At 42.3% G+C, this 19,122-nt stretch overlaps 1 protein-coding gene across 3 annotated transcripts in view; it reads right to left on the bottom strand.

Annotated features, from left to right (window-relative positions):
- HMGN3 (high mobility group nucleosomal binding domain 3) overlaps positions 1-13,980 on the bottom strand; it is a 31,960-nt gene extending 17,980 nt beyond the window's left edge. For all 3 annotated transcript variants that reach the window (XM_024194660.3, XM_026654541.2, XM_024194659.3), the window contains exon 1: positions 13,770-13,980. In XM_024194660.3, coding sequence (XP_024050428.1) covers positions 13,770-13,784 — 15 coding nt within the window. In that variant the 5' untranslated portion in view covers positions 13,785-13,980. The remainder of the gene's footprint in view (positions 1-13,769) is intronic.
- Between the last annotated feature and the right edge of the window lie 5,142 nt (positions 13,981-19,122).

The following is a 19,122-nucleotide window of genomic DNA, read 5'->3' as shown; positions in this document are numbered from 1 at the left end:
ACAGTGTCATGCTCTCTTATTTGTCAGTGTTTGATTTTGCAAAGGGACACATTTCTGTTTAGCCAAAGTGAGCAGAGATGCCTCGTACTTGTGTGAACAGTGCAGATAACTTCTGCTATGTCTGTGGTGAAGTGACTTTTGCATCACAAAAGCGCAGTATAAGCACTATGGTTAAGAAAGCCTATCACCTTTATTTTGGCTGCAAAATTGGAGATCAGGACAAGAGGTGGGCCCCACACATATGCTGCAACACTTGTGCAACAAATCTTCGCCAGTGGTTGAACAGGAAAAGGAAATCTATGCCTTTTGCAGTGCCAATGATTTGGAGAGAGCCAACAGATCATACCAGCAATTGTTACTTCTGCATGGTGCCTCCAGTTGAGAAAGGTGTGTCAAAGAAGAAAAAGTGGACTGTGCATTATCCAAACATTCCATCAGCTATATGCCCAGTACCCCACGGAGAAGGACTGGCGGTTCCTGATGCACCAGAATCATTCTCACTTGAGTCAGACGAGGAAGAGGAAGAGGATGAAACTTCTGGTCCTGAACCATCAATGTCACAGGACCCACATTTTCTCCCATCCTCCTCCTCTGAACCACACCTCATAACACAAGGTGAACTGAATGACCTTGTCAGGGATTTGGAACTACCCAAGAGTAAGGCGGAGCTGTTGGGCTCCAGACTACAGCAGTGGAATCTCCTGGCAGGTGATGTTAGGGTTTCCATGTTCCGTGACCGTCAAAAGGATCTTGTCCCATTCTTCTTCATGGACGGTGATCTTGTAGCCTGCAACAACATCGATGGTGTGATGGCACCCCTCTACATCGTTCACGATCCAGATGAGTGGAGACTGTTCATTGATTCATCGAAGACGAGTCTTAAAGCTGTTTTACTGCATAATGGCAATGTTTTGCCATCAATTCCAGTTGGTCATGCAGTCCATATGAAGGAAACCTATGACAACATGAAACAACTTTTGAGGTGCATAAACTAAGACCAACATCAGTGGCAGCTTTGTGGCGATTTGAAGGTTGTTGCTCTCTTGCTTGGTCTGCAGACTGGATACACAAAGTACTGCTGTTTTCTCTGCAAATGGGATAGTCGTGCAAGAGATTCCCACAACATCAAGAAAGATTGGCCACTCCGACAGTCATTGGAGCCTGGGAGGAAAAGTGTTCAGCATCCACCACTTGTTGAATCAAGGAAGATTTTGTTACCACCCTTACACATCGAGCTGAGTCTGATGAAGAACTTTGTCAAGGCCATTGACAAAACACAAGCAGCTTTCAAGTACCTCCGTGGAAAATTTCCAAGGTTAAGTGAAGCTAAGAGAAAGGAAGGTGTCTTTGTTGGTCCTCAGATTCGTGAACTTCGAGATTATGCATTTGACTATGCACTGCGTGGCCAGGAAAAGACGGCATGGAAAGCCTTCCAGTTAGTGGCAATAAATTTTCTCGGAAACAACAAGGCAGACAACTACAGGTTGTTGGTGGAAAACCTCCTCAAGGCATACAAAAGCCTTGGTTGCAACATGTCACTAAAGATACATTTTTTGCACTCTCATCTAGATTTTTTTCCACCGAACCGCGGAGCAGTGAGTGATGAGCACGGCGAGCGATTTCACCAGGACATTGCAACAATGGAGAAACGCTATTAGGGCAAATGGAGCCCATCAATGCTTGCAGACTATTGCTGGACAGTGACAAGAGATGCTCCATTTAATGAATACAAGAGACAAGCCAAGAAGCACCGAGTAGACACTGAATAGGACTAAACTATGTACATAATAGTTTTTTGCCTTTTGTTTCATAATAAATTTTATTTATATAACCCTTTTGCTGATTTTTAAAGTGTTACCTAAATAGGACAGGTGAAATATTATCATGTAAAGCAACCATAAACACATGAAAAGACCTAGGTTTACAATTTATGATTAAAACGCTACTATCTACACAATATACATAGACATAAAATGTGAAAACTTAAATATCTTAGAAACAGTAGCCAGTTGTTTTAATTGTCATATTTGAATTCAGCACATCAAAATACATAATAAATAGCACATTTTATCTCTGAAGCAGACGACTTCCCAAAAATTGTAGGCCAGTGTAATTTTAGGACCCCACACTTCAAAATGTGAGCCAAGATGTTAGTAAATTCTTTTCTTATTATTTGTTCCTTTTACTATTATTGTACAATTAAACAGCAAACAATGTGAAAACAGCATGGTGGAACTGTAGTGGAAGCTAAAGACTGTTCAGTATTATTCCTTTAAGTCAAATTTTTCAAAATCAGGCTCTGGTTCTGAAAATTGAACCATGCAGAAGGACCTAGGCAGATCCATTTCTAGCCATTAAAGCTTAGGCTCCTAAATCCATATTTAAATTACTTAAATAGAATTAGCCTGATTTTCAGAGTGACCATTGCACCCACTAAGGTGGATGAGCTTCTCTGAAAATCAGGACAGATCAATTTTCAGTATCTATAGATTTAGGAGCTTAACCCTAGACAACATTTGACAATATTAGCTCTGATTTTGAAAATAATTTACTCCAGCAAATATCTATCGGTAGCTTTCAGGGGTGGAAAGTACAAAACCCACAGGATACGCAGTTGTGACCAAAAAGCAAATAAGTAATATTAAAGAATGTTCTTCTGTGAGAAAAAGTTTTATATTTTTGTAACTGTTACAGCTGCTCAGTGCTGTGGCACACCAAACCTTCACTAAGATACATTTTTTGCACTCTCATCTAGATTTTACTGATGTACTGTACCAGTATTGCACCAGATTGCCATGACTCTGAAGCAAGCACTGAAAGGACTTCAGGTACTAGGCCCTAAAAGTGCTAGCCCTGGGGTCCCCCTAATGACTCAGACACGTGGCTAAGTGAAGGGGTATTTTACTAGGGCTGGCAGAAAGGGGAAGATTGCAAAACACCCTATGAACAGTGGCTTAAACAGTTGCAATTTAAGGTAAAACAATAGTGGTTCCTATTTGGGCCCTTTCAGGGGTCAGGGGGCACTCCAATGAGAATTAGGGTTCCTCAGGCCTAGTGCCTGGGGTTCCTTCTCCAATCCAGTCTATGCTACAGGGAAATAGGAGCTCGCAGGTTTCCAGGCCAGGATCAGTTAGCTGTCTCTCTCCTTGGGGCCACTCTGCACTGGTTCCCTGCCCAGTCTCTGCTGCTTCCTCACAGGCTGTGGCCAGACCTGAACCAGATTGCGACTCAGTGAGTCACAGCCTTTTCACAGAGTTCCCTGACTGCTGCTGCAGCCAGCTCTGCATGAGGCTCCCCAAAAGTTTCTTCTGCATTCAGCTTCTCCGCTGCTCCCAGTTTGCCATGGAGCTACCACTTCCCCTCAGAACAAGGTTACTTCCTGGGCTAGGGTGGTCCATAGAGTTTCCACCCCCTCCCGACCAGGGGAAGGGGATGTATGTGCATGCCCACCCTGCAAGGTTGTAGGTCAGTGGGAAGGGGGCTGAGGGAATGGTAGTTTCTTGCTTAGCAAATTCATCATGCTACCCGCTTCCCTTTGAGAAAGGCACGTGACACGTCCTCCTCACGTCCAGCATGAATCTACACAGAAGCCCTGGTGCCAGTGGGGTCTCTGCATTCTTAGGTTCCCCCTTAGCTCTGGGGGGTGTTTTGTTCACTCAAACACCCCCCAGAACACGGGACTCCATTTCCTGTTTTGACCCTTCTATTTCTGTTATAGGTTCACCCTTATTCTGTAGGATAGGCTGTCTTGGAGGGGTGACACCCAGGAATTCTGTCCCCTCTGATAGGGCCATACCTGGATATGCTGTACAGTGTACCAGATCACACACCTTTTAGAATAACCATGACTCAAACGTCTCTCCCTTGGTGACTGTTCAACGATCACAGGCTCTTGTCTGTCCATCTCTCAACTTTCCTTTCCTGTCCCCAAAATGTGTTCTAACAGTTTGATTGATAATTAGTATTTGAAACACCTATTTTAAAAATTATATTTGTGACTAAGAGTACAGCATGTCCTTGAGAGGCTATTTTGCCCAGTAATACATCCTCTGTATCCCCAACCCTAGTTTCTTGTGTTGTCAATTGAAGTTGGCTGTTGGGAGGGGCAGAGATGAAAGGCACTGATGTGTGAAGACTTAAAAGCCAAATGTTACCTTACAACATGACCTTACATTTATTTGGTTCCATTTACCCTTGTTACAAACTGCATTTAAACATGGTACCTGCTAATTTGGGTTCTAACATGGTTTAAAGAACTAGTATGGAGGGGCCAAAGCCATCTAAGAATTATTATCAAGCCTATGTTCATATCTTGGAAAGCAGATTTTAAAAATGATTCTAACAAGGTTTTGGCTTGTCCACAATAGCCCTTTAAAGTTTATTAGAACCCATCTGAGTATGAACCAGCTTTAAAAATGGCTCTCAAAAGACCCTGTCCATACGAGACTTTAAGATAGATAGATAGATATCTTTTTACACTAGTGCTACCTCCAGTAGATCTAAAGAGTGGGCACTGACATTTTTCCTCACAGCATCTTCGAACTCTGCTCACGTTGATCTAGACAATACAATAGTACAAATGCTGTCAGCCATCTGAATCCCATCTATATTAGCACTCCCTTTACTGCCATCACCAGTGATAGGACAACACTGGGAGACTGACTGGGGAGAGAGGGAAGAAGGAAAGAGTCTAGAGCAGACATAGCTGAATAGTCCCCTGATACGTTTTGATGCAACCTATTCTATAATACCTTTCACCCAGAAGGATCTCAAAGTGCTTTCAAAATATTACAGATTATAAACTACACAGTTATCAGTCCCGGTTCTGTTCAATATCTTCATTAGTGATTTAGACAACAGCATAGAGAGTACACCTATAAAGTTTGTGGACAATACCAAGCTGAGAGGGGTTCCAAGTGCTTTGGAGGATAGAATTAAAATTCAAAATGATCTAGACAAACTGGAGAAATAGTTTGAGGTAAACAAGATGAAATTGAATAACGAAAAGTGCAAAGAACTCCACTTAGGAAGAAACAATCAGTTGCACACATACAAATAGGAAATGACTGCCTAGGAAGGAGTACTGTGGAAAGGGATCTGGGGGTCATAGTGGATCACAAGCTAAATATGAGTCAACAGTGTAACACTGTTGCAAAAAAAAGCAAACATCATTCTGGGATGTATTAGCCCGAGTGTTGTAAGCAAGACACAAGTAGTAATTCTTCTGCTTTACTCCATGCTGATCAGGCCTCAGTTGGAATATTGTGTCCAGTTCTGGGCACCACATTTCAGGAAAGATGTGAACAAATTGGAGAAAGTCTAAAGGAGAGCAACAAAAATAATTAAAGGTCTAGAAAACATGACCTATGAGGAAAGACTGAAAAAATTGGATTTGTTTAGTCTGGAGAATAGAAGACTGAGAGGGGACATGATAACAGTTTTCAAGTACAGAAAAAGGTTGTTACAAGGAGGAGGGAGAAAAAGTGTTCTCCTTAACCTCCGAGAATAGGACAAGAAGCAATGGGCTTTAATTGCAGCAAGGGCATTTTAGGTTGGACATTAGGAAAAACTTTCTGTCAGCACAGTTAAGCACTGCAATACATTGCCCAGGGAGGTTCTGGAATCTCTGTCATTGGAGGATTTTAAGGGCAGGTTAGACAAACACCCGTCAGGGATGGTCTACATAATACTTAGTCCTGCCTTGAGTGCATGGGACTGATTTATAAGACCTCTCGAAGTCCCTTCCAGTCCTATAGTTCTAGGATCTTCTACTGTTATGACCACAGAAATACATCAACTGTTTAAGAAGCACAGAACATTACAATACTGTTTCCAACAGGAAATGAATTCAAGTCATAGGACGATTTATAAGATTTATGAAGATACACATTAGCCAGGACACAGAGGTTAAATATCCCTATTTTGGGAAAAGTGCCATGGATCTTTATATAGCACGTAGGTTTTATCTCATTTAGAAGAGGGCACCTAAAAAATCAGTGCCCTCTTTCGTTATGCTAGGGCACTTGTTCAGTACTGACTTAGTCTGAGTGTCACCCACTGAATCAACACTATGTCCTGCTGCACTTGAGTAGTGGCCTTTAGGGAAGACTGAAGTAACAAGCTAGCTTAGTCTGCAGGAGAAAGGATCACAATTTGGGGTATATGTCTAGCACTTGAAAAATCCTCTCTAAACATAAGCATGTGGATGAACCACCCTTCTTTAGTACCTTAGAAGGTATGCTGAATTAAAGAAGAGGAAATTTTTATTGAAGCTATAGAAATCACATTTTGTAGGATTATAAGAGACATCATAACCTGGTTTGCCTTCACTCTACACAAACGATACTATGATAATTTCCAGTAAAATGTAATTTTAAACTACTTTGCTACAACAGTATTAACATAGACCTCAGACTAGGACAAACATATACAAAACAATTGCTTTTGGTACAATTGATACATTTCAATGGAGAAATTAGAACTCAGTAATTTATTAATCAAAGCAAACTTTTAATTGTGTAGCATATGTTAGCTACATCTTTTGGCATATCTGTTTCCCTTACACACAGTAGACTAATTTTGTGAAGCTTATCAACAAAACTGATATCCCACAGTCTGAAATAACATTTTTCGATTGACTTGCTGCTCTGCTTTCAAATCCATTTTTTATCTCCATTGAGAAGAGGCAGTACTTTTTCTAAAATCCCTTTATATAAATGGATTGTTTGCACCTGTTAATTTTTAAACTGTGAGACAATAACTTATGATACCTGATGAACTGTAGCTAACAATACAATTTGCTTTATACTTTAATACATGGAACAATGTTGTGAATGGCCTTACACTGATAATTCACATGAACACTCTGAATGGGAGGCTGTGTTGTTCAGGCCGAAATTGAATTGGAATTAGTGGATGGGCGACATGTGCTAAAACAAGGGTTCTCAAACTGGGGGTTGTGACCCCTGAGAGGGTCATGAGGTTATTACACGGGGGGGTCACGAGCTGCAGCCTCCACCCCAAACCCCACTTCACCTCCAGCATTTATAACAGTGTTAAATATAAAAAAGTGTTTTAATTTATAAGAAGGTGGGGTCACACTCAGAGGCTTGCTGTGTGAAAGGGGTCACCACAGGGCTAAAGGGAGCAATGAATTAATAAATGGAATATATGTTTTAATAAATGTATTACAAATTGTTAGAGTGAACAGGTTGATTATAAACATGGCTTATAGCATAGGTGCTGGAAGTAGGAGAGCTGGGGGTGCTGCCGCAACTCCTGGCTTGAAGTGGTTTCCATCACATGCAGGGTTTACAGTTTCGTAAACTTTGGCTTTCAGCACCCCCACTATATAAATTGTTTCAGTACCCTTAGCTTATGGCCACCTCTAGCACCTGATACTGGTGTGTTTACAGCCACCTATAAACGCGTAATATACCCATGTCTGCAAAATGCTTATAACATCATTAACCCTTCATCAGATACTTACAATTGTATTTTTAATATAAAGCGTGACCAAGTAACTTCCATCTGTTTTTATCTGGACATCTGAACACAAAATTTCTTGTAACTATATATAGAAGAACAGGAGTACTTGTGGCACCTTAGAGACTAACAAATTTATTAGAGCATAAGCTTTCGTGGGCTACAACCCACTTCTTCGGATGCATATAGAGTGAAACATATATTGAGGAGATATATATACACACACATACAGAGAGCATGAACAGGTGGGAGTTCACAAATCTGACATCAGGAATCATAATACTCAAAAACCAGTGGGAGAACACTTTAACCTGTCTGGCCATTCTATGACAGACCTGCAGGTGGCTATCTTAAAACAGAAAAACTTCAAAAACAGACTCCAATGAGAGACTGCTGAGCTGGAATTGATATGCAAACTAGACACAATCAACACAGGATTAAATAAAGACTGGGAATGGCTGAGCCATTACAAACATTGAATCTATCTCCCCTTGTAAGTATTTTCACACTTGCTTCTTATCAAACTGTCTGTACTGAGCCATCTTGATTATCACTTCAAAAGTTTTTTTTCCTCTTACTTAATTGGCCTCTCAGAGTTGGTAAGACAACTCCCACCTGTTCATGCTCTCTGTATGTGTGTGTATATATATATGTTTCACTCTATATGCATCCGAAGAAGTGGGTTGTAGCCCACGAAAGCTTATGCTCTAATAAAATTTGTTAGTCTCTAAGGTGCCACAAGTACTCCTGTTCTTTTTGCGGATACAGACTAACACGGCTGCTACTCTGAAACCTATATATAGAAGAAGCATCACTCAAGCATTTTCTTTGACACTCAACACTTCTCCATTACACTACACCTAAATGTGATAAACTTTAATTTTTGGCATAAATAAAAATAAGTATTATTTTCTTGTCAAGCTTTGAAGAGTCAAAACAAGTTCTGCTCAAATGTAACTTGGGGGGGGGGAGCTCTATGAATCTGTGAAAGGATTGAGGCATTGAGAGAACTATAGACAAATCCATGAGGAAACTAATTCTGTATTTAGTGTAGGGCTTGGATGGTGTGCAGTGAGTAAGGTCTGGAGCCACACATTTAATGAGGAGGAGTAAACAAAATATTTAATAGATACCCATTCAGCTAGCACTGTGCATCCTGTGTGCTAAATGAGGTCCTGTAGAAAGAGTAATATGTAATCATATTATTAAAACAGTATATCATAATTCGTAAGGCCAAATTAAGGCATTTCATAACTTGTAAATACTTGATGTTGCAATCTTCATACTCCTTTAGCATAGTTAAAAAAAAACAATGTACACAGATTTTTTTTAAATGAGTTTTTAGAATTCTATAGTCCCCTACCACAGATATTAACCCAAAATCCCTTGTTATCTCTGCTAAGCATACACCACAATCTGCCATCAACCCTATTGCATGAGTTGGGATTTGGGATTGCAATAAGTGTGCAAATGACCTACTCATATGACTAATTAAAGATGCATCCATTAAGTCGTTTTTCTTGCTTTGAAATAATACTATAGTGGTCAACAGTGTTGTTAAAAAAAGATTTAAAAAAAAAATCAAGCTGCAATTAGTCCTCACATTTGGTTCAACACCAAGTCAGAAAAACTTTTTGAGAACAGGTTCAAACAGTATTGTCTTATGGTTAGACAGAAGGAACAAAGAGAATCACTCTGGAGTGTAATCCCAACTAAACCACAGACTCCCTGTCTGACCTTGGACAAGTTACTGACCTCTTTATATTTCTCAGTCATTATGCACAAATACTCAGGCCCACAAATACTGCAATTTGATGGTGATCATGTTAAACCATTTAAAAAAAAAAATCCTTGGCAACCAGACTTTTCATGCTACTGTGAGTTTGTCATAGGACAGATTTTGGTTCCTCATTTTTTTATGGTTGATGGAAAGACATTTTTAGTGTACCTGTTTCATAGCTATAAAAGAATGTACTCATTCCAAACCAGCTTATATTGTATTTTTGAAAGAGAAGTTCAACTGGGACTGAAGAAGAACAACAACAAAAAAGACAAACTCCAAAAAGAGTTCCCTGCTACCAATATCACACAAATGTTCTAGTTTATACCATGCATGCACACTATTCTCTTTGTGAAAGGTTGTATTCACTTCATTATGTGGTGTTACAACAACCAATAACACATGTGAAGGTCTGACTGGAAGAGTCCAGCGCTCAACCTCTCTTTGTTTTATTGTGGTATTTGACTTCAACTCAATGCACAAATGTTTTCACTTGCCCCTTCCACTCCCATAACCAGTGGCCCATCAGAGTTGGGGAAACTAAATTAAAAAGTAATTTCCAACCCTTGTTTGATAATGAAGGGATTCAGATGCTGACTTCTTGAGTTACACATAGAAGAAAGAGTTAAGGGACAAAAGGAAAAAGGGGCATGACTGGTCAATCTGGTTAGATAAATAAAGCATGCATAAAGACAGGTATGAACCTGTTTTTACTTCTGCATTTCCTACACGCCCTTTCTGCAAATTTACTAGTTAGACACATAGCCCCATAAACATGCAAACCGAAGTATTGGGTATCTGTAATTTCTTTTATTAGAGACCGTTATAATTTCCCAACTAAACAAGCATCAAATCACATTTTTCTGTGTTAATATTTGTTTTAACTAGGAAACCCACTTCAGTAATGGATATACAAGTAGGATTTCTCTACACAGAGAAATTTACTGGCAACGCTACAGTGAAATCATTTTTCCACAATAGCTATGCTAGTATAATTTCCCCATATGGACACTCTATTCTGGAATAAAAGTGACTTTATTCCAGAATAATGATGAAGTAATTATTCCACCATAGCTATGCCAGTCAATTTCCCCATGTGGACAAGCCTATAGTCTCTACTTCCCATGAGTTTCTGGGCTTTCCAAGAATCAGAATTAATAAAACACACTTAGCTTCAAGACTATTCATTCACAAAAAGACTCACAAAGCTAAATACATTAACTTTACTTAATAAGCTTCCCTTTAAGTACTTCAATTGTGGATGTAATTTTAAAAGACTAATTATGACAGAGAACAAAAGAAAAAACCCAAGTTCTCTTTTACAGACTTATTTCTCAAAGGCTAAGAGCTTATCTACACTTACAGTGCTGCAGCTCTGCCACTGTAGTGTTTATTGAAGACACGACCTATGCCAATGCATGAGTTTCTCCCATTGGCATAGGTACTCCACCTCCCCAAGAGGCAGTAGCTATGTTGACAGGAGAAGCCCTCCTGTTGACTTAGCGCTGTCTACACTGTGAGTTCAGTTGGTATAACTGCGTTGCTCAGGGGTGTGGATTTTCCCCCTCCCTGAGTGACAGTTATACCAACCTACGTTTTTAGTGTATACCAGCGCCAACTGAAACAACACATAACAAAAATCCAAGCCCATTGTTTAGCCACAATGTGCTCCTCAATCATGGGGGAAAGAGACCTCATTTAATTTTGCAGACCACCAAGATATTTTTGAAGTATTGAAGACGATCTGCAGGGAAAGAATGTAAAAATGTCAGGGAAGCATGGGAGAGCTTTGCAAGGTTCCTAATGAAATGTGTAGGACTAGCTTCAAAGAGCTTCCTCAAAGCACAGCCTAATCATCAGTCTTCACTTATGAAAGGCACAGCCGTGGAAAAGAAGGAGCATTTTAGGCCTGGACAAGAATGTAGTGACAGAGTATGATGAAGAAAATGATACAGTATAAGAACATAAGAAAGGCCGTACCCGGTCAGACCAAAGGTCCATCTAGCCCAGTATCCTGTCTACCGACAGTGGCCAATGCCTGGTGCCCCAGAGGGAGTGAACCTAACAGGCAATGATCAAGTGATCTCTCTCCTGCCATCCATCTCCACCCTCTGATAGACAGAGGCTAGGGACACCATTCCTTACCCGTCCTGGCTAATAGCCATTAATGGACTTCACCACCATGAATTTATCCAGTTCTCTTTTAAATGCTGTTATAGTCCTAGCCTTCACAACCTCCTCAGGTAAGGAGTTCCACAAGTTGACTGTGTGCTGCGTGAAGAAGAACTTCCTTTTATTTGTTTTAAACCTGCTGCCTATTAATTTCATTTGATGACCCCTAGTTCTTGTATTATGGGAATAAGTAAATAACTTTTCCTTATCCACTTTCTCCACATCACTCATGATTTTATATACCTCTATCATATCCCCCCTTAGTCTCCTCTTTTCCAAGCTGAAGAGTCCTAGCCTCTTTAATCTCTCCTCATATGGGACCCGTTCCAAACTCTTAATCATTTTATCTTTTAATTGTAAGCCAAGTATTATGTACGGAGCTATTAGTCCCTCAATTTCATGAGAAATATATCAACTCAAGTTAAAAAAAAATTAAAAATGGAAATACTTCAGTGGAGCACTGAATATTTTTTCTGTACCCGTAATGCAGCAAGGAATCAGTACAGGACAAAAATGGAACTCAAGTATGTGGAAATGATCATCTAACGATTACCCTATTAAAACAGTTTTCAGATTCAACCATGATCTGCAATATGCGGAGGTCATAGGTGGACATTCTGGACATCTCCAATACAGTAAAATTGCCTCTCCTCAGTTGACCTAGTTTAATATTAAAAGACTGCAGAGTTTTTTGTTGTTGTCACTGGTTTGTCTGTTGGGTTTTTTTTTAAACCGCAGTATATTAGTGTCAAGTCTCTAATTACACTCCATTAGTAATTGCAGTAGAAAGAAAAGTGCTACAGGCCAGGATTTTCAAGGGGGCCAAAGGCTGTTAGCTACCCAACTCCCAAACTGGGTGCTAACTTTCATAGGCCCCTTAGAAAACCCAGCCCTAGTGAAATGTCTGTTAACAGTTGTAACAGTCTGTAACAAATGAGCATTTTCAAAATACTACAGATGTTCCCTGAAGCTCAGGCACTGAGTGTGTGAAAGAATCAAATAGTAATAAATAATTTGCAAGTTTGTAACCCTTTACATTCCTTACTTCCTGAATTAAGAGAAAGAAAGGAATTCTCATACAGGATCAAACCAGTGGTTCATCTATTCCTGTGTCCTGCCTCCAAAAGTGGACAGTATCAGATGCCTTAAAGAAGGTGCAAGAAGCCCCATAACAGACAATTATGGAAGTTAACATTATTAATAGTATTTCAGATAGTAGGCAGACAGACAGTACTAGGCAAAAGAGTAAGATCAGTTAAACACATATTGCACTTTTGCCTGGAATGGTTTCCAGCATGGGGGTCACTGGGGAGGGTGGGCAAGTGAAGCATCACCTCCCCCTCAAAAATACCAGAGCCTCCACCACGAAGGGAAGGGAGAAAATGTGAGAGAAGGAAAAGTAAAGTACGGCACAGCCTGGGACTCGGGAGGCAAATGAGGGACGCAAGTAAATCCCAGCAGTAGCAGCTCTGCAGAGGAAGGAAGGAAGGAAACACTGAGGCAGAAGGGAGGAGGGGAAGTGACTGGGAGGAGGGAGGCAAATACACTCGTTCAGTAAAAGTCTCAAGCTACACAGAGGCTCTGCAGAAACAGCTCCCCACCCCCTTGCCCGTCTCTGGGGTGTGTAGCGCTCTGCTGTGTTGTACAGAGTCGTCTCCCATGGTGCTGTTTTTAAACTCTCTGCTGTTGTTGATACCATGTGTAAGCAGATCCCCCCTGTGCTGCACGGGGCCCTGTCTGTGCAGACTCCTGTCCTGATTGACACCAGAGTTGGTACATACGGGTCTGTCACAGGAGGCAAGGAGAAGGGTGTAGTTTGTTTTAAACATGGCTTTTCTCTCCCTTCCGCCTTTTACCTTGGAGCCATCACCGGGGCACCATGCAAGGCAGAACGCAGACTCAGCCGAGGGCAGAATCAGCCAGCACACGGGAGATTTTGTCAAAGATTGATGAGCTACTGCTTGGAGTTTGCAAGCAGGAAACTCCTCCGGGGGAGGTAAAAGGCGAAGCTGCAGCTGCTGCATTTTTTTTCCGGGGGGGGGGGGGGGAGATCGGAGTTGTGACAGCGAGTTCGCATTCGAGAGGAGGGAGTGACAACTGCAGCCCTCACCACAAGGTTAGAGGAAGTAAGGAGTAAATCAATAAATCAGCAACCGCAGGGAAGGGTGGAAGATATTTGCAACAGGCAGTACAAATACCCAGACTCAATCAGCGCAGTCCAAAAAAATCGCCCCAGGTTTACAGGCAACCTGAGGCTGAGATTATTAACGGCAAACGGGCGTCAAAAGGAATGCACCACAACACAATCAACACAGGCAGAGAGGCGCGTTACCTTTCTCTTCGGCATAATGTCCCTGCCCCGGGCTGCAAAAGTAAAGCAATGAGCAAGCTTCTGCACAAGCGCAGATCCCTCCTCCTAACGCAGCGGCGGTGGCAAGGCAATCTCTAATCCGCGCTGCTAACCACCGCTGCGCTGCGCACCCTCCACGCTCACTGCCCCTGCGCCGCTGACACCCGAGAGCCCCCTGCCACAGGCGCCCACCGCCGCTACCCAGAGGCGAGAATGGGGCAGCTCTTCTTTCTGATTGGCTCCCCAATTCTGTAACCCCCGCCCTCCTCTGAAGGGAATAGACTAATCAGGGGAAGTCCGTGTGGTTCAGATGCAGGGCACGCTGGGGTGAGGTAGCCTGCGCTGATTGGGTGGCAGCGGGCCCCCAAGCCAGACAGAAGTGGGGAGGCTGGGAGTACTAGGCCGGGGGGCACATGGGGAAGTGTCGGGAGATATGGCCAACATTTAATAAGATTTTTAAGCATTTCATAACAAAAAATATAGTTATACCTGTATCTGGCAAGTTATCTTCTGAGTAACAAATGCCACCCATCAAACAACAGGGACCACCCTCCAAAGCATCTTTGGATTTGCCAGAGACCTAAATAAACATACATAAAAGGATTCTCCCCTCTTCTATCCCAATTGTTCCCCTTCTTCTATGGTCTTTAAATCTTCCCCCTCGCTATCCTTTTCCCTTGAGCCCACTCTCTCGCACTTCCCTCACCCTCTCCCTCCTTTTTCCCCTTCCCGTGCCCCTAATATCCATCCAGGATTTGCCCCTCGTATCCACTGTTCTTTCTATCCCCTACTTTTTGCTTTGTACATCCATCTGTTGGTCAGTCTCCAGCTCTTCACACCATAGACCAATTGTCCATTCTCTCCCATAAATTCTCCACTTGCCCCAGCCATCTGTCCTCTCATTAATTGAACAATCTATAACCTCTCTATTCAATTTCCAGTTTGTCCTCTTCTTCCAATTTTTTTCAATTCTTGCCTTCTTTATTCATCAATTGGTTCTCAGGCTTTCCCTCACCCCTTTGCACAATTCTTACTCCCCACAAATTTATTCCATTTTGTCTTTTACTCCAATCTATTTAATTCTCAGCTATCAGGGGAGGGTAAATCTGGGAGGGCAATAGGAGCAGGGGGAAAAGCAAAGGGGGATTCAATTAGGGTTAAGGAGGTGAGTTTCTTTTGGTGGGTGGAAAAGAAAGGTGAGAAATGGTGCCAAATTCTACTGAGAGCTCAGTTAGGATTGGGGCAGTATAGGTGGTGATCATGGGTTGGAAGAGGGCAAAATTCCAAGCACAGAAGAGGAGGAGGAGAAGGAGGAGGAGGTTTTTGGAGCTTATAGAGATGAAGCTATTTGCAAAGGACTAAGCTGTTAGGGCAATACTACTTCTGTCAGGGCCAACAAGCAAGGCAAATGTCTCCTCATCTCAAAAAGATATACTGTACTGGCATTAGAAAAAGTTCAGAAAAGGGCACTAAAATTATTAGGGGTTTGGAACGGGTCCCATATGAGGAGAGATTAAAGAGGCTAGGACTCTTCAGCTTGGAAAAGAGGAGACTAAGGGGGGATATGATAGAAGTATATAAAATCATGAGTGGTGTGGAGAAAGTGTATAAGGAAAAGTTATTTACTTGTTCCCATAATATAAAAACTAGGGGCCACCAAATGAAATTAATGGGCAGCAGGTTTAAATCAAATAAAAGGAAGTTCTTCTTCACACAGCGCACAGTCAACCTGTGGAACTCCTTGCCTGAGGAGGTTGTGAAGGCTAGGACTATAACAGGGTTTAAAAGAGACCATTAATGGCTATTAGCCAGGATGGGTAAGGAATGGTGTCCCTAGCCTCTGTTTGTCAGAGGGTGGAGATGGATGACAGGAGAGAGATCACTTTATCATTACCTGTTAGGTTCACTCCCTCTGGGGCACCTGGCATTGGCCACTGTTGGTAGACAGGATACTGGGCTGGATGGATCTTTGGTCTGACCCAGTATGGCCATTCTTATATTCTTAATTCTTCCCGCCCCTTGCAGGCTTGATGGAAGGCTGGCACCAGAGTGGGAAACCACACTGTACAGTCATTGGACTTCCAGTTTAAACAATCCTACAGGATTTTTTCCTTCTATATATTCTCTAGAGTTTTTTCTAGTTCAGTTTTTATCATTGCAAGTAGTCCTAGATCTGGCATAAAGGTGTATTTTAGTGGGAACACATCAAAACAAAATAATGGCACTGAATCATAGAAGTGTAGGACAGGAAGGGACCTCAATAGGTCATCTAGTGCAGTCCTCTGCACTGAAAGGGACTATCCTTGCCCTCAGCCTTCCTATGTCTATCATCCCTTCTCCTAACACAGGGAACTTGTTTTCAGATTGGCTGGCCTACATCTTCTGGCAGAGTGTCCCTTTTCTGTAGTGAAAGTCCATCCTGAGACACCTGACCTGCCTGTGTCGAAAGATGCCGCTTGTCCCAAGTGACAGAGATTGCCTTTAAGAAAAGAGAAGTACTGATTTGAAGGTTTTTATTGGAATCCCATATACTTTGGGTGGTAAAAATGCTATTTTCCAATAGAAGATGAAAACTTAGCACTGTACTAAAGATGCAGGCCATAATGAAGAATAACATAGGCCACATTTTTCCAGCCTTGTTTTCACTGATCTGAAAATTAATTGTGTTTCCAATACTCTATTTATATGGAGATTAAAAGGGAATCAGTCATGCAGTTGGAAGTGAGGGGTACACCTGTAATATATTGCCACTTTTCTGGAATATTTAGGGGGGTCTTCATGTTTAGGAAGAAGGCAGAGACAAGTATTACAATCTCACATCTCCACTGCCCTCCATGTTCCAGGCCGATCTTAAATATTATTTATGTAACCCTTCTGCCCATCTAAGTTGGCAGCAACAAGGGCCGGGTTCTGTATCTAGGGGTTCCGTTTCAATAACACAATGCAAAACCGGCTCGAGCCCCCACCCAGTGACCTGGGACAATTACATGCCACCCCCCTGGGTACCTCTAAGAGGCAATACTTCCCCTCTCGCAAGCACGGAGTCTGAGTGAAGCAGAAAATGTTTAATGACATGAGGTAAACGACATCAGCATAAAATTGGAAAAACACCACAAACAGGATTCATAACACAAACCATGAGCAAAACCCACCCCAGCAAATTGGGCTGTGTCCTTTCCCTTTGGTTCTTGAATCCAGCAACCCAAAAATCACCCAGAGTCCCCAAAGTCCAACATCCCCAAAGTCTCTGGGGTCCAGCAACCACCCAAAGTCCCAAAAGTTCAACAACCCCCAAAGTCTCTGCCCCTGGTCAGTGCAGCCCCAGAGTAAAAGGGGGGGGCACGCAGGGTGTTAAGGGGCACCTTACGTGATCCGAGGCTGGCCAGCCGTCTGTTTCTCCATGGGGGTTCCGCCGCAGCCTTTACCACGAGCCAGTCCACTTTCCTGCCATCCCACGAACTGCTCTGCTCTACAAGCTGCTCCGCTCCGCTCACCGACCTGTGAGCCGTTCCAGCCGTCCCCGCAAACAGCTCCGCTCGCCGTTCCTTGGGCCACTCCAACCGGCCCTGCAAGGCTCCACACCGCTCTCTGCTCCTCCAGTCGTCCCCACAAATTGCTCCACCAGCTGCTGAGCAATATAGCTTCAGGCTCCCCCACTAGTTAACATAGCCTCAGTGATCTCAGCTCTTAATAACATCAGCTCTTTTGTGATTTCAGCTCTTAGCAATTTCAGCTCATAGTAGGGGAGCCCCAGTGCTGGTGCACCAGTGACCCAAAGTGAATTCAGCTCAGCAGCCTGTAACTAGACTCCTAAGGGAATCAAAGTTAGCTCTGATATTCCACAGTGGAGAGAGGAGGTGGTGCAATTGGTGTTTCGGACCCTCAGAGGGGGCCCATACCATCAGGTACAAATACCTGTCCCCATCCTCTCTCAATTCACTGGGTTTTGTAACCCATGCCCCTTGACAAGCAAATGCTACTTAGGTAATGGTGACGGATTCACTCAGTCCTTCTGTCATACAACAGTTCCACTGGCCTTGATTCACAGAATCAGGGTAACAAAACTTTATTCTTCCTGCCCCAATAATAGAGAAACTGGGGATCCCACACCAGCCAAAGTAACCACTTTCAGTTGCTGTGTTTCCTGCCAGGCGAGTGGGTGTGCCTATGCAAATAAGATCAGCCCCTGGAGTTCTTTTCCACACTTGCCATAATTCACCACCAGATGTCAGGGTAGAGCTCATCCTGACTCTGCTTACATCTATATGGTGATACAACCCTAAGATCTCAATCAGGCTTGGGGCCCTGTTAACTGAGACTTTTATAAACACATATGTAGACATAGGCCTTCTCCCAACGAGCTTATAAGGTAAAGAAAGCTTATAACCTAAAAAGACAGAGACAGAGGGAAACAGGGTACAACATACAGGTGTGATCAACACATATCCTATTAGTTCCATATATTCAAGCATGACTAAGCCCCAAATATCCCGCAATCTAGTAATTGTTAGCACTTTTCTACTTCCAGCTAACCAGTCCAGAACAGAGCAAAACCTGTAAATAACAATGAACATTAACAACAAAGGAACTGCTAGTTTTCTGGTCATTATAATAGAAGGCTGCATCACAGGGCAATTAGTATAAAGAATTTTACATAAGGATTTAGATATTTTTTAAAAGAAATGGGTATTAGGGCAGCACTGGTCTCTCCCTAAATAGGAAAAGTATTAATACATGTCAGGATTACAGATCAACATGCAAAAATATGTTACAGGTTCTAAAAGTGAGAGGACAGGCCTGAGATTTGACCATTGATACAGGTGCCCTCAGAGCCACACTAAATCTTCACTGCACCCTTTTAAAATCCTGCTTCCACTCTGATAATGGCACTATTAACATAATGTCACTTGGAAAAAGTCCCACAATGGACAGTAGTAAAAGGAGTAAGGCAAAGCAGTAATAGCCATTACAGAGAAGAAAGTTTGGGTAAAGATTCAACCCATTTGTCAAAAGTACAATCAGTTCCACATCCCCCATTGTAGGGGGATTTAATTTGCCATGTTAATGACTGTTTGTTTGCCATAACCTTCACCCAGCTAGTTGTAAAGAAGGGGGTCCACTTGCTATTGAATCAACTGTAGCTACACTCATATAACTGAGAACAGGATTTGGCCCAAAATGTGTACAATGGGTGAGTTGGGTGTATTTTTGGACTCTCTCAGTACCATGGTCAGACCATCCATCACCTGGTGCAATTGAGGTCAAAGTGATCGAGGTAACATCTAACAATACAAACCCAATATTTGGATTCTTCCTTGGAGGCTTCTGGAGCCTC

The sequence above is a fragment of the Terrapene carolina genome, unplaced genomic scaffold, assembly GCF_002925995.2.
Source record: "Terrapene carolina triunguis isolate 2854851 unplaced genomic scaffold, T_m_triunguis-2.0 Scaffold42, whole genome shotgun sequence".
Lineage (NCBI taxonomy): Eukaryota > Metazoa > Chordata > Testudines > Emydidae > Terrapene > Terrapene triunguis.
Note: the sequence above shows the minus strand (reverse complement) of the source record. Positions and strands in the feature narration are given on the sequence as shown.